We start from the raw sequence: 15,874 nt of genomic DNA on the forward strand, positions 1-15,874 counted from the left end.
TTCTCAAAATTAAAAAAAATGGAAGTGTCAAATCTGTCAAGAATATTTACCGCTGTTTACTGCGGTATAATTTTGCGATTTTTGTCCCCAATTTAAATGATATATGAATGTAAATAGACAACAAACAACACGATGAAATGTCACGTACCAGGGCCAAATGTGAAAGGTCAGTAATTTGTATTAAGCGTCTGCCAAAAATGTTATGAATTCTCAATTTATTCTAAAGTGAAATTTGTATTTAGTTTTAGGGAGGACTGTTCACGCTTTAGCAAGATTTGGAGACGAACTCTACCTTGAATCGCTTGCGGACTGTGTGATGCTAAGGACACTAAACGCAGCTGAATCCGCTTACGCTGTTGTGAAGTTTAACAAAAACTTCTTTTCTTATTTTAACTACAATTACTATTCTACTGAAGATAATGAAGGATTAAAGTGTAAAATCTCAATGAAATCTGCCTTACATACGTTCAAATCCCCAACTCATATGGACAAGCAAGTAGAGAATTTAGAGATTAAACTGGACCCGGAGTCTTGTAAGCTGATTTTTCAGCTGAGATGCAAGCATGGGATTGTCAAGACACATTTTGTCTCAATATTAGACTGTAAGGCAATGCAAGCTGTGTACACTAAGGATTTGGTTCCAAATAGGTATTTAACAACCACACAATTTGTTACTTTGTCCTCATTTTAAAGTTTTTTAGGGTTCCGTACCCAAAGGGTAAAAACGGGACCCTATTACTAAGACTCCGCTGTCCGTCCGTCCGTCCGTCTGTCACCAGGCTGTATCTCACGAACCGTGATAGCTAGACAGTTGGAAATTTTCACAGATGATGTATTTCTGTTGCCGCTATAACAACAAATACTAAAAACAGAATAAAATAAAGATTTAAGTGGGGCTCCCATACAACTAACGTGATTTTTGACCGAAGTTAAGCAACGTCGGACGGGGTCAGTACTTGGATGGGTGACAGTTTTTTTGCTTGTTTTGTTCTATTTTTTGTTGATGGTGCGGAACCCTCCGTGCGCGAGTCCGACTCGCACTTGGCCGGTTTTTTAATATTATATTAGACATTTCTAATAAGGGCCAGTTGCTCTAACCGCAATTGATGTATTAATCAACAACAATCAGCAACCGTAAAATTCAACAAACACCAGTAATCCTTAGAATGATATGTAATGTAATTCAAATCAGTAATCATTTTGGATAATTAGACATAGATTATTTTAATAGACTTGTGAATGACAGCGGTGACACCATAAAAAATAATTCTTGATCACCTTACTTAAAACTAGATGTTTAGGTTTATGTTTTGTTCTAGGCTCTTACTCATATTAACCTTGTAACATTTCAGAATCACATCTCCACAGAAAATACTCTCTGAAGCGTTAAGTAACTTCCAGAATTCAGATGACCAGGTAACTCTAGAAGTAACTCCACAGAACATGCTTCTCCGTAATTATATAGACACTGTTGGCGACCTTACCAAAGTTATTCGAACACAAGTGATGTTGAAACCCGCAGAATTTGATAGTTACATCATAGGTGCAGACACAATGATCACATTTACTTTAAAAGAATTTAAAGCATTGCTAGCATTTGCTGAAGCTTTAAGTCTACCAATCCAAATACATTTTGAAACTACTGGCCGCCCAGTGGTATTCATTGTCCATAATGCTTCTACATTTGAGGCACATTTCGTTCTTGCTACCTCCAAGGCTGACAGTGGCTCTCAAACTACCACTCAGAACACCACACGCACCGAGAGGACCAAGAGAAAAGACGTGAACACGAGTCACGGATCAGCGAGAAAAAAACCTAATTTAACTAAATCTAATACTGACATATCCAAATGTTTAGAGGAAGACTCACATCTTTTCAATTTTATTGACATTCCTGAAGAGCACGCAGAGGTGAATGCTGAAGCTGCAGCCAAAGAGAACAGTATAATAAATAACAACCAGCTAGATAATATGGACTGTGATGTTATTCCACCCTCGCCTACAGCAGTAGCATTTGTGCGGAAAGTGTTCAAAAGGTGTTTTGAACAAACTATAGATATTACTTCCTTACAAGGCACCGTATTGGCTGAGGACTCGGATCCTGAGTTGTGACTGTGATTTATCTGTTTAAGTTATTGTAAACCCATATTAAATTATCTATATTTAAATCGTATTTTTATTATACCACAAGTAGGTGGCTATCGACGTACGACCTGCCTGGTTGCTAGCAGTGGACACTAGAAATTTCAGGGGTATCACATGCGCGTTGCCAACCCTATTAAGAACCGAATACTTATCCCCCGCACGTACGGTTGTGTAATATATGACAGGTGTGTGGTGATTGAATAATCTAGACACAAAACGTGGCGTAGTACAGGGCCGTCTAGTTCAGCTGACTAACAACATTTTGAATAGGCACGATTTTCTTTCTTTATAGTAGGTACTTTACCCATCTTAATACTATTAAAGAATCTTTGATTTAGCTAATTCTGCTGCAAATGTTTCCTAAATCGAAGATTGCATGGATTAGAGAAGTACCCTGGCTATTTAAATGAATATTTAGAGGTTGTGTATAAATGAAATGTCGCATATTTACTGCATTAATATTTTATAGTAAAAAATATACATACACAGGTAAAAATATTGTACACACGTTCCAAGCGGTATGCAAGAGATTGCTATGTTCCACCTTACAGTAGACACCATAGACCAACTGCACAAAGATTTTCTCGGAGACGTGCACACCATGTATAACTAATCCTAGCGAGAAACTTGCTAATTCGCCTCAGAGAAAGTCCTTGTATAATAATTAGCCTTGGTGGGTTTCAGGAACATATGCAATCGGTAGAAATCAATAGTAGTACTATTTAACTTATTACTACACACGCATTAGATGACTTGATAAGACTTATTAGTTTTGAAGTGACCAAACTGAACCTGATGTCATTTTAATGTGGTCCTTCGAGCGTGTAGGTATCGACTGAAAAATTCCCAAATGCAATCAATTTACTACTAATTTGTACCTGTACTATACAATGAAAACGATTACTTGAACATTTTTATAGATAGCTTTGTATGCACATAACCATAGAGAAATAAGTGTACCGCGAAGAAAGTTTGTGCGGTACACTAAAAATACATAGTGCTCACTCCATACATCAGTTCAGACGACTAATTCAGTGTCTACATCTAGCATCGAGTAGCGGAACTATAAGTACTGCTACTTGACAATAGATGTAGCACCGACCGGAAAGTCTTATCTCAACAGCATAAGACTTTCCGGTCGGTGCTACACTACATCTATTGTCAAGTAGCAGTACTGAATAGTTCCGCTACTCGATGCTAGATGCTAATAGTCTTTTTGGTACTAAAACTGATGTATGGAGTGAGCGCTCTATGTATTTTTTTCTCTATGACATAACGTACGATGTACGATTATATCCCAGCACTATTATTATAGTTTTCCGTTGGATAAAATATAACAATTTATGTTCATGTATATAAAATTAGACGGGGTAGAATCAATACATTTGGTAATTTTACAGTATTCCTAAAGAACAAAATATAAATATGTAGGTGTTAAATTTATCACTAACATAAGCATTAGCTATATCAAATTTCCTAAATTCATTTGCTGGCTGGACTAAGTATAATGGATAGTTAAATTGAAATATCGAAAGTAGCTTTTGCATTTTTTTTTAATATTTCAGTTTTGATAAAATGCTACAAGTTTAGTTACAGTCGGTTATAATTGTATGCGAGATGTAGTACAACATAATAAATAAATCTTGTTAAATCACTTCACATTTGGTTTCTACTATACAGAGATCAACAAAGTATAATTATGGAAGTAAAAGAACAAAATGCAGATTTGTTTTTTCTATCAAAAATTACAATACACATTTTATTATCATAATAATAGCTAGCTAACATGTCTTAAAAAAGATGAAAAAGACTTCAAATTCTATTTAAATTTATTATTTGATGTGGCAACTTTACCGTAATTACAATACCATTTAATTACAATAAGTATTTATTTTAAATCAATTTCAATATTGTCTCTGGCCCAGATGTGGGGGGCTGGGGCGGCGGCACGAGCCCACATTTCCTAAGTGCGTCACCAAACACTCACTCTATCCAACTAAATCAATGAAAAAGGGCACTGTTTGTTTAGGAACAATCCTCTTGACTCTTTCTTACACACTGTGCTACTTTTCTTTTAAACTCCGAATATGATTCTCTCCATTCTTTCTGTAAAGAGAAGCAGAATGAGCGCGTTTCTACGTGTGTTGTATGGGTTATGTGTCGTCGTGTCGTCGTGTCGTGTCGGCATGGCGCCTGCGGGTGTGTGGGTGGCTGTCTCATGCGGCGGTACTGTAGTTGTCATAGAGCCCTTCTCCAACATACAGTATGCCAACTACTACTGCCCGTCCTTTCCTAAAAGCAATCTTCTTGACTTTTCCTAACACATCTGGCAACTTTCTTTTTGAAATCCGAATATCGCTCTCGCCATTCTTTCTGTGGATATAAAACGATGTATACAGTACATAAGACAAATCCGAAACAATTCAGGCGATTGTCAATGCAAAGCCTGTTTTTGAGTGATTTAAAATGAGTCTTGAGATTATTATAATAACACAGACAGTATAAGTGTGTTGATGTAGTCAATTAAAATAAACCAAACTAATTGGCTAACTAACTAAGAATTAATTAAAAATGTACGACTACTTGAGATCAACATAGTTCCAAAGAAAATAACTAAAAGGGGATATATAATTATCTCATCACTGCTTTAAAAAAATCCACATTTTATAAGGCAGGAACATTTGAAATGAATATTTTTTTTTAATTTGGTAATATAACATATGCATACACACGCATGTGTTCTGTATTGTATGTTATAGCTACAAATGTCAATGAAGTAATTCACCAACAGCCACTAAAAAGAATGTCTGGCTGAATCACAAGCTGTGTTAACTATGAAAAAAAAAAACAACAAATTTAAATTAATAATATGTTGTTTAATATATGCTTAATGCTCGGCTGGGCAAGCCACAGCTTGCGAGTTCCATTCGGTTAATTAGAGTTACAATTGCGGCTCTCCAAGACACCCAAAATTTTGCCCTCAGGGCTTACACCACTCTTTAAGGTTCCTAAAACTGATGATTTCTACTCTGGTTGGCTTGTCTCTTCAAACATTAAATTTGCTGTCCCCAGGCCTAGTGAAAAAGTTTGCAAATCTAATTGGACTTAATCCATCAATTTCTATTTTGAGGCAACAATGAATGTCAGCATGCTAAGGGATCATCCATTAATTACGTCACACGAATTTCTAGGTTTTTTTACCCCTCCCCCCTCCTTGTCACATTTTGTCACATTTTGCAAACCCCTCCCCCCCTGGTGTGACGTCACATTTTAGGCAATTTTGTTTTCAACGAAATCGACAATATTAACTCGGCATTATTTTTTTAATAAAAAAATATTTTTGGTATATCAATATTAGTAATTTTATAACACAACGAAAGTTACATCCAAAATCTCATTATTTAACTGTACAGCGAATAAGTAAATATAAATTAATTTTCGGTTACTGATGAAGTTAAAGTGACATCACAATGTTTGTGTCTCCGCCCTCCCCCACGTCACAACATGTCACATTTTCTTGACCCCCTCCCTCCCCCTAAACGTGTGACGTAATTAATGGATGACCCCTAAAAAGAGACTACCATATGTAACATGTTATTTTGACTTGAGATCTATTTATGCACTAGACATATTGACATATGAGATGTTCGAAAGTCGGCAGTCTGCACCATGTAGCCCACATGGCCTTATGACAGTTAAGACCGTACAAAATGGAGACAAATTACATGCGGGGTACAATCCTCAAGAATGAGAGAACAAGAAAGAGATACTATTTATCTCATATTACTCTAGTTTCTATATTCTGTCTATTCTTCTATATAAATTATATAAAAAAAAATTACATACCGCAGCATCTACATTAGCAGGACTCTCGTCATTGGGGTCAGCCAGCATTGAGATGACGCTGATAAGTATAGTCTCCACTGTGTGTACTGGTAGCCACCGCTCTGACGCTTTCTCATAACCCCATTTGTCATCTCCTGGCTCGTGCAGTATTGATATGCAAACATCACCATTCTTTTCAACTGAAATTTATTAAACCATCTATTATTACTGGAAAACCATTAATAACTAATAAGTTTTTTTACTAAGTTGGTGTGTATTTATGTACAATTTCATCGGCTCCCAGGCTCCTATGACCTGTGGTGACAAAATTAGATATGCACGGAAGATGATGATGATGAGTCTGATAATCGTAGAAAGTATAGCAATACAGGGATTCTGTGGGTATAACACAAGACTTAGGTAAGAGATTATCTCATTAAAATGCCTACATAACTACCTACTTTGCAAATGGCTAAAATAACAGTACTTGTATCCAAATTCTACACAATTCTACACCTGAGAACACAATAACAAAATTCCCAAAAGTACAAAAGGTATTTATGACAGCAGTTACTTGAAAACCTGTGTATAATTTTGCCATGATGTAAATTTTAAATTACAACTGTATATTAATTTAACCAAATAACCCTTGTTTTGAACCCTATTTGTCTGATAGAAACATTTTCACTTCAAGATATCCAAATATTATCTCAGGAATTTTGTTTATCATTTAATTAAGTTTATAATCATATTATGATGTAACATTATGAGCAATGGCAGGCTGAGATGCCCGAGATTAAAAGAGTATTCCTTATTATTATTAGTATCATCTATTTCTAGTTATCACTTCAAGTGACAGTCGCTTTAAATTTGTTGCAATTGTAATTTACTGTGTATTACATAAATTTCAAATACACATTCCTGCTGCGGGAGTTTGCCAAAAGAAGGATTATGACTTGGCTGCATAATCATCCACAGCAAATTCAGCAAAACCTCAAAAATAAAGAAACAGGGGAACAAATACATGTACTTACTATTTGGATGCCATATTTCAGTAACAAATTTCATCCGTGGTGGCCTCAGAGGATATTCCTTTGGAAAATGTAAGTGTGCCTTGAAGAAACCACCCTCACTGAAAAGTACAGTAAAGTAAATCAACACTAGCAGTCTAGTATGATCATTAATAAGCCCATTTAAGGGATATTTCACCAAAATTTTGCGAATTAACTTCTAAAGACAATAGCTTTTAATTACAGCTGGTGTTAAGCAGTTTCAGAAAGTTAAATGATTGAATACAATACTTATTACTCACTATAAGGTGTCCGGAGGACCGATGATAAGGACTTCCCATCTGTATATGTCATTGTCGTCTATCAATCCAGCAGAAAAACCTTCTACCGGATTTTTGTTCAGTTCTGAAAACAGTCAATGGAATGATAGTGCAATTTCTTTATTATTTATCTATATTGACTAGACCATTAATGCAAATCCTTTGTCTTGTTAACTGCGCGTACGATAAGAGAAGAGGTGAGATCGTCAGTGAACGAGGACTAAATATAAAAACAGTGAAAACGTTACTCATACTGGCACTGAACGTCACTCATTACTACGGGTATTGATTTTTAACGTAATATTGAGTTTCATAAAAAATATTTCTGGGAAATAACCACCAATGTCGTGCCGTAAATACATACGTTCACATTGTGGTGATTTATCCCACGACGATTCTCAAAATTCGACCCACGGAGGTCAATGAATGTACGAATATGTCGTCTGACGCTCACGCTAGTGTGCTTGCAAAAAATAGCCTCTTCAAATATTTAAAAGACATACCTGCTAGCTGCTTTTTTAACAAAAGCGAAGACTGTGGCTCTGACATTAATTACAATTGCGAAATTTACCCAGACGACACGAAATAAAATGATTTTTCACAAAAGATGGCTGGCTGAGTTTTGGACAGGTTGTGAAACATATGAGTTGCTTGTTTCCGGTGAAATTGATGCAAATGTTGCCATTTAGATAATTGAAGTATAAATATTTTGAGAATGCGTGGAACACGAGTATAAAATTGAGATATTTTTGTGCTCATCAACATAAAATATTACTAAAGTAAATTATACATGTCAAACTGTATATCATATTTAATTCTTTTAAATGATATGGCTTGGCATGTACACCAACATAGCGACAAAAAATTTCATGTTTATATTTTGTCGAATAAAATATGCATTTAGTAAGTATTATATTCTTTGATGCATTGTTTCAAATTATAATAAGTAAACCAACGTATTAAAACACTGATTAAAACTTTCTAAAAGCATTGTAGAGAATTCTAGGCCCACATTTTATAAAATCTTCTATAGTTGGTCAAACCAATTTGTCAGTCAGTAAGAACCAGGAAAATTATACTCATCCTTTTCTTTTGGGTGCTAGTACTAGTGTAAGACAAAGATAGTATGATTCTCTCTGTCTATGTTTGAAATGAGACGGTCCTTTGACAAACTATAGCTTATAAATTCTGTTTGCCTCTCTTTCTATTTTATCGTCGTTTGTTAGAAAGAGATACTCTTAATTCATTTAGGCCTTCTCTCTCTCTCTCTCCTATAGGATATATTTATTAAGTATACCTGGGGTGTAACATGAGCGTCGACGACCTTTTAAAATCCTGGTTTATCCGAGATTTCTGATGGTTGTTCATTTTTGGGTAACCCTTACATACAGAAATCTCTTGAGAATAGCTCGGCGGCTTATTAGATTTTATACCTATAAAATAAACCTAAGTAATCTGGATCAAGTACATCTATGAAGGGAACAATAGGTTAAAATAAGCACTTAACGTCGATTTATTAAAATTGTATTCGAAAAAAATATGAATTGTAACTAAAGTTAACACTTATTCACTTTCAGAGCTCTTTTTCATCTTCTTCCCGGCCGGCTCCGCATGACCATTCATTTTCTCAAACTTTCGCTTTTTCTTTTTAGTATTCTGTTTCTTGCTCTGTTGGTTCTGTCTGGGCTCTTGAGTCTGACCTATGCTCTTACATTTGGCTGTGCCTTTAAAAGTTCCTACTAAATCCAACAGTGTTTTGAAGTTTATGTTTGAAGGAATATGGCAGCTCTCATGGAACATTTTCATGATATTTATCAACTTCTTGAGTATGTTGAAGAAGTTCTTCTTAGCTTCGAACCCACTATCACTTTTCAAGGTACCCATTAATTTGTTTTGGAAGTCCGCTTCCAAATCATTCAATTTGTTTAATGCTTGGCCTGATGGCTTGGATCGTTTTAGGGACCGGTAGAAACCTGTCATCAGCTCTAGACCTTCGTTTCGTCGGAATTGCCTGACGTTGTTGTTAAATACGTTGTCTACTATAACGGGCACGAGTTCGTAGTTTCCGTTCCATTCGGTTTGCAGAACGCTATGGAAGAAAATTATCGGCAACAGACAGTTTCGGTTTTGGAAGTAATTTTGTAGTGCTTCTGAAAAAATTTTAATAAGCTGCGATGTGGAATGCTTTTGCTTCTTAGGTGACTTTTTCGCGTTGGCATTACCATCGATTTTTAAAGAGCAGTGTATAATAAATGTAGCGAATTGTGTGACAATGTCGCCTACGGCTTGGAACATGAAGTGCGACCTGGATCCTTTGTCAATTATAGACTTAAAATTGTCACATAAAATGTCTATAGTGATACCGTCTGTGGACGAAAATTTTCGGATTTTTGTTAACGTTTTTATTGTTTTTCGTACTCTGTTCTCCAACTCGCTGAACTGGCTGTCCTGGATGCAGAACTCCAGACAGCGCGTGAGCGGCGCGATCATCCCCAAGCAGATGTCCATCGACAACTCCTTTTCTAAGTATATGTCGATCAAATCTAGAGCTCTTATTCTGAAATCGGACAGGGCTTTTTTGTCCTTGCGGTCTTTTTTGGTCTTCCTGCCTTTTTCCTGGTTGAACTGCCTGAAGGCGTCGGCTAGGGCCTCGTCGAGTTTATTGCCTTCTTCTTCGTCGATCATGTCGGCGTCCACGCTCTCGATATCCGAGTCTGCGGCGGCGCCGAGAGCTTGCTGCACGGCGATCCTCAGCTGGTCAGGAACCGTCACCTTGTCCTCATCGCTTTCATGTTTCTCATCATTGTCATTGGAGGAGTCCTCAGATTCACTTTTATCGTCAACGCCTTCTTCAGACTCGCTGTCTTCTGTTAATGGATTATTTTCACTGTCGGGGTCCAATACGGAGAGAATCTGGCCGACTGATGTAGGCGTTATGTATTCCCAAAGCAGTCTAAATACACACTGGACCACAGACCTAAGGACGCTCGACTCGGTGGATAGAATAGACAATAGAACTTCTATTAAGACTTCTATCCATTCTGGGTCCTCTTCGGCTAAACTGTCCTTTATATTTTTCTTTGCGTTTTTCTTTTGCCCTTTCCTGTAATGGTCGTAGCAGCTTTTTAATTCTTTAATGGAACTCCTTGCCATTTTGACATGGTCCGGCTCGGAGAATAAGAACAGACCCAGTTGGTACAGTAGTACAAGGAACACCTTATCAATTTTGGATTTAGGTTCATTCCCTTGTATCTTCCCCGTTACTTCAGTGAGCAGTTCCCAGCACTCCATGTTCTCTTTGGGGAATTGTTTCTCGAGTTTGGTCCGAACTTGTTCCTTCTGCAGGATACTGTTGATGAAGTCTGCGAGCGAGGAGAGGACCTCCACCAGGCTGTCTACATTTGTGAACCGGGATGTGAAGCAGCGGTAGAAGCAGGACTTGGTGCAAGCTGTGGAGGATAACACATCAATTAACATAAATAAAGTAAGTAGGAAATAAGTGTATTGTTTAAGACTCTGCACCCCTAGCACATGATTGGCGCGACAGTATCTCGCGGCGAGATAGACTATCCGTCTTTTTCTGTGTTAATAAAAGAGGGACAGGTAGTCTATCTCGCCGCGAGATACTGTCGCGCCAATCATGTGCTAGCCCGGCTGGTATGACCAACTGATTAACAAACAGCCTGCTGAAGTAAACCAAATGTTCAAAAAATTTAACCATAAACTTTAAAGTAGCCTATATGTATATAGCCTATTTTTAGTAGTTTTTACTGCATAGCTTTTCTACAGTTAATTTAAACAACAGAAACTACAGTGTGTAGTTGTGTACACTAATTTCAGCCAACTGTATACTCAAATGGAGAAATATAAAGGTATCCACTGTTATCAATACAATTGCGAGAAGAACTTACTTGACAAATCACTGCTGACGGTACCATTGTCTCCACTGCTAATCTTGAAGAAACCAAAGCACATCAGTAACTTCATGTATGTCAGTTTAAAGTCTGTGTCGTCTTTGACAGCGTCATGGCTTACGAGGTAGGATATAAGCTCCGCAGCTCTCATCCTCTCATTGTTAAACCAGTTCCTTTCAACATCCCCTCTAACAAACTTGTCAGTATTTGACAGTATGCCTTTGAACTTCTTTGCCAACTTTTTTACTCCATCTTTATCCAGATCAGCTATGATAGATTTCACAATACTTGTTCCCGTGATCTCAGTAAAATTCAACTCACCAGGGTCAAACAGCAATTTCTTTAGCACTTCTACTCGGACTTTGCTGACAACTTTTTCAGATTTTAGGGCTTTGTTCAGAGCATTGAGCAAGTCTTTTTCCTTTTTGATCATAATTTTATGATCATCCTCATTTTCTCGTTTGTTCCTGATTTTGCTGGCTGTCTGTAGGCCTTTGAACCAGTCCATGAACAGTTTGAAAAAGTTTTTGCTGATCAAGTCTGGAATCACTTCAACATTATCTTTCAAATTATTTAGTATGATTGTGAGCATATTAACGGCTGCTAATTCTCTGTTCCTGTTGTGTTTGACCAGCTGGCTGTCGATGCCTGACGTCCAGAAGAGAACGAGGTGCGGTGATTGGGCAATTCGTATACTTATTTCTTTGAATATTGGGTGACTTAGGGAGTTGTAGTCTATGCCACTCTGAAATTTAAGCAAATTTATGTTAGACACTACTCTAAAACCATCCCATGTAGACCTAAAGCCCCGTCTCCATATCGCGGGGCAAACCATCGAAAATTGGCCCGCGCGGCAGCCGCGCGCAATGGATACCGGGCTGCCGCGCGCAATGGATACCGGGCTGCCGCGCGCAATGGATACCGGGCTGCCGCGCGAGCCAACTCAATGCGCCCGGTATCCATTGCGCGCGGCTACCGCGCGAGCCAATGTTCGATGGTTTGCCGCGCGATATGGAGATGGGGCTTAAGAAAACTAAACAATTATATTCAGGAAAAAAAGGCAATGTTCATTAAATGAGATAAACATTAGTGGTGAAGCAATCGCCCCATGGTGGAGGTAGAATCCTGGAAAAAATGTAACTTACCATAAGTTTTTCACAAATGGCATGTATGTTGTCTTCACACAGTATTTCAGTAACGCCCAGCAGCTTCCGGAGCTTCACCTTTGCCGGAAACTTGTTGCTGACCACCATGAGGAAGTACAGAGAGTCCAGGGAGTGCTCCTTCAGTTCCTTCTTGAATTCTTGTTTGATGTGTGGCCAGACTATTGTTGAGAACTGGTCCTCATTCAACTATAAATGAAAAAATAGTTCTACATTAACAATACATCTACCATTTATTAAGATTTAAATGGCGAGATTAAGAGAGTTAAAATGGTTTAGCCCAACACAAAAGTGTGTTGTAGATTTTATACTGGTCACACATCACACATGGCATAATATAAAAATGTTGATGACAGGACCATATATTGTGTATTTATTTATTTATATAGCCTTATGTCTATAAGTAGCCTTTTGTTCTGAACTGTTTGGTGATTTTATGACATTCTGTATTAGATGCTAGTGTTTTTCTCAAGGAACCCCAAACAGCAAAGTAGTTGAGTAAAAATACAACTTCAAAATGTAATTTTTTATTACTATAAGGGATTTTAATTTAACTCTTATAATATTTAAGTTAGTTATTTATCTTTATAAACAACTACTGGTTTGTATTTTGCAGTGTTGGCCGAACGTTAATTGCAATTGACCATTAACTAGTATAAATTGAACTGTAAACCTTAACGGATGGTTACAGTTTAAGGTTCAATTTATAATGGTTAATGGCAAAAATGGTCAATTTCATTAACGTTTCGGCCAACACTGGTATTTTGCTATTGAAAGACACTTAAATAATTAAATATACTTACCCCATTAATGAAATCTAGTAGTATTAAGTATGCTGCTGTGCCCAGGTATGACTTCTTAGCGCTGGCCTTCAGGAACAGCTGAAGGATCTCCTTCTGCTCTTCCTCCGAGCAACTTAGCATGTGACCGGAGCGGAAAATGGCACAGCAAACTAGGATTTGTCCGAGTGCCACGTCACCAACTTCCTGAAGAGTAAGAATGCAAATCTAAGTATAAGTAACATGACTTGTGTGATAAAAAAAAATGGTTTTAGTCTCCTTTGTTTGACAAGGGATAAAAGTGACATTAATATTTTTTTCTTACTTTAAAGATAAAGGCTGATGAAATCATTGTTCCATTATGTCATTGACTGTGGAAACTAGACTTCAAACAAAAATTGAGACACAGTGTCATAGAATTTTTTTGCATTGTGACAATACAATTTAACCAACATCAAAACAAGGAGGAGATTCTCAATCTGTTCCATTTTTAGGGTTCCGTACCACAAAAGGAAAAAACGGAACCCTAATAGGATCACTCGTGCGTCTGTCTGTCCGTCTGTCTGTCACAGCCTATTTTCTCCGAAACTACTGGACCAATTAAGTTGAAATTTGGTACACATTTGTAAATTTGTGACCCAAAGAGGGACATGTAACGCAAACAAATTAATTTTAAACATGGGGGCACATTTGGGGGGTAAATTAGAAAATTATAAAATAAAGTTTTTCAAACTATATCCTGTTTCATATCAAATGAAAGAGCTCATTGTAAGAATCTCAAATATATATTTTTTATAATTTTAGGATAAATAGTTTAGCAGTTATTTAAGAAAATAGGCAAAAAATTTACCATCCCCGTCCCCCCTTATCTCCGAAACTACTGGGTCTAAAATTATGAAAAAAACATACAAAATAGTTCTTTACCTATAGATTACAGGAAAACTTATTAGAAATGTGCAGTCAAGCGTGAGTCGGACTTAATGTACGGAACCCTTGGAACGCGAGTCCGACTCGCACTTGGCCGGTTTTATTTATTCACATAATGAAAAATGGAATTCATAAAAAGCAGAGATTATAACAATTTTCATGTATGTTCACATTACTATTTCATACATTAACTTACAGCTTACATAAGTATTCTGCTACCTCATAATATTGCCATTTTAGCAATTACTTACACTTTTAGAAGATCCATTGGCGTGCAGCTCCTGTTTGATCAGTTTCAGCAGCTGTGCAACGGTCACTTGAAACTTCTTCAAGAGCGTGACTAGGGTGGCAAAGTAACCTGTTCGTATGTCCGGGACATTAGCACCCAAACTTCGAACTAGCCTTTTTAAAACATACCCAAGCTCCTTTTCATTCTGAAAGAATATTCTTAAATATAACTTTTGTTTATACACCGTGTTTTTATTGAATTCCGTTAACTTAGGGGTATGGTTAAGTATGTTTAAGAGAACTAAATGATGCCAGTTAATTTTCAAAAAAAAAAGAACTCTTTTTGCTTTTTTTACAAAAAAAAATATGTTTAAAAACTAATTAAATGTAGCATATAGCGTTGTTGTAACACGGGCATTACATTTAACTCAACCAAACAATTGAAATCTGTGACATATGAATGTCATTTCGAACATCGATCGTCCGAGATTGTACTTAAGTTTAGTAGCAAATGTATGAACTCATTCTAAACACTAATCAATATGTAAACCGGCCCTAAGCCAAGTGTACACGCTTGTAGAGGCCTTATAGCAAAAAAATAAATTATTGATTATCTCCGAAATGGAGTTAATTAGAATATTGGTGTCTTTGAGAAAGTTACTTAATTTAAGCTCAGGAATGCACCCTTGAAATTAACGGAAATAAAAAAAAACACTGCATATACTGCTTTAGCTTTGAGTACTTTAGCTAGAGTAAATCCGAATCAATGGATAATTTTTTTGGATACATGTATAAAATAAAATAAAAACACAGTAAGCCAATCTAGGAGTCTCTTATCTATCCCTGTTGAGTATACTTATGAAGGGCCTGGAAATTGATAGACGGGTGACTTTTATAGTCAACAACATATATCAACAACACATTGGGCTATTTTGGCAATGGGTTAGTCATAGGATTCCTCAATAAAATTACTGATTTAAAATATTTTTTAACAAACTAGACTCAACTTGTGTGTTTGTTTGTTCGCGATAAACTCAAAAACTACTGAACGGATTTTCATGCGGTTTTCACTTATCAATAGAGTGATTATTGGGGAAGGTTAGGTATATAATTTGTTAAGGTTTTATGTAACCCATGCGAAGCCGGGGCGGGTCGCTAGTTACTAATATAATTAAACTTTTCATAATAAAGGCATGATAGGGATAAATATTATATCAACGGATACGTAACAATTTATCCTCTATACTAAACCGAAAAAGAATATAATCCATTTCTTTGTGTTTCTCTAATTTTATTCCTAAAGATAATGGTCAAAACTAACCTCCTCGCCGCCTTGTTGTAATCGTGAAATTATTTTAGCGCCACCGTTAAGCTTGGCATCTTTATCGGAAGCTTTGAGCAAATCAAATGCATCCAGCACTGAAGAAGTAACTTTCACATCTTTAGTAGGCTTTACAGCATCCACTTCCATTTCTTCACCCATTTTTTTAAACTCGTATTATTTCCATGCTTACAGAAAGACGCACATCGGATCCACATGTGAGTCGGAGAACTTGACGTTTA

General features: G+C 36.8%; 3 protein-coding genes across 4 annotated transcripts; 1 reads left to right on the forward strand and 2 right to left on the reverse strand.

Moving 5' to 3' along the window:
* Positions 1–99: 99 nt before the first annotated feature.
* LOC134656759 (cell cycle checkpoint control protein RAD9A) lies at positions 100–2,168 on the forward strand. The gene is made up of 3 exons (XM_063512279.1): positions 100–166; positions 243–648; positions 1,353–2,168. The coding sequence occupies exons 1-3, from the start codon at positions 133–135 to the stop codon at positions 2,110–2,112; spliced, it is 1,200 nt and encodes a 399-aa protein (XP_063368349.1). The 5' UTR covers positions 100–132; the 3' UTR covers positions 2,113–2,168.
* A 1,512-nt stretch (positions 2,169–3,680) lies between these two features.
* Positions 3,681–7,965, reverse strand: LOC134656815 (ubiquitin-conjugating enzyme E2 G1). Of its 2 annotated transcripts, none has more exons than XM_063512341.1 (5): positions 7,804–7,965; positions 7,283–7,385; positions 7,005–7,102; positions 5,992–6,170; positions 3,681–4,251 (listed from the first exon to the last, which is right to left on the reverse strand). In XM_063512341.1, the coding sequence occupies exons 1-5, from the start codon at positions 7,847–7,849 to the stop codon at positions 4,171–4,173; spliced, it is 507 nt and encodes a 168-aa protein (XP_063368411.1). In that variant the 5' UTR covers positions 7,850–7,965; the 3' UTR covers positions 3,681–4,170. The 2 variants fall into 2 exon arrangements, with proteins under 2 accessions (XP_063368411.1, XP_063368410.1); XM_063512340.1 differs by having other exon boundaries at positions 3,681–4,518; positions 7,804–7,959.
* An 843-nt stretch (positions 7,966–8,808) lies between these two features.
* Positions 8,809–15,867, reverse strand: LOC134656857 (uncharacterized). Its single transcript, XM_063512386.1, has 6 exons — positions 15,633–15,867; positions 14,335–14,517; positions 13,181–13,363; positions 12,360–12,566; positions 11,212–11,959; positions 8,809–10,749 (listed from the first exon to the last, which is right to left on the reverse strand). The coding sequence occupies exons 1-6, from the start codon at positions 15,792–15,794 to the stop codon at positions 8,864–8,866; spliced, it is 3,369 nt and encodes a 1,122-aa protein (XP_063368456.1). The 5' UTR covers positions 15,795–15,867; the 3' UTR covers positions 8,809–8,863.
* Between the last annotated feature and the right edge of the window lie 7 nt (positions 15,868–15,874).

The sequence above is a fragment of the Cydia amplana genome, chromosome 19 (genome assembly GCF_948474715.1).
Source record: "Cydia amplana chromosome 19, ilCydAmpl1.1, whole genome shotgun sequence".
NCBI lineage: Eukaryota > Metazoa > Arthropoda > Insecta > Lepidoptera > Tortricidae > Cydia > Cydia amplana.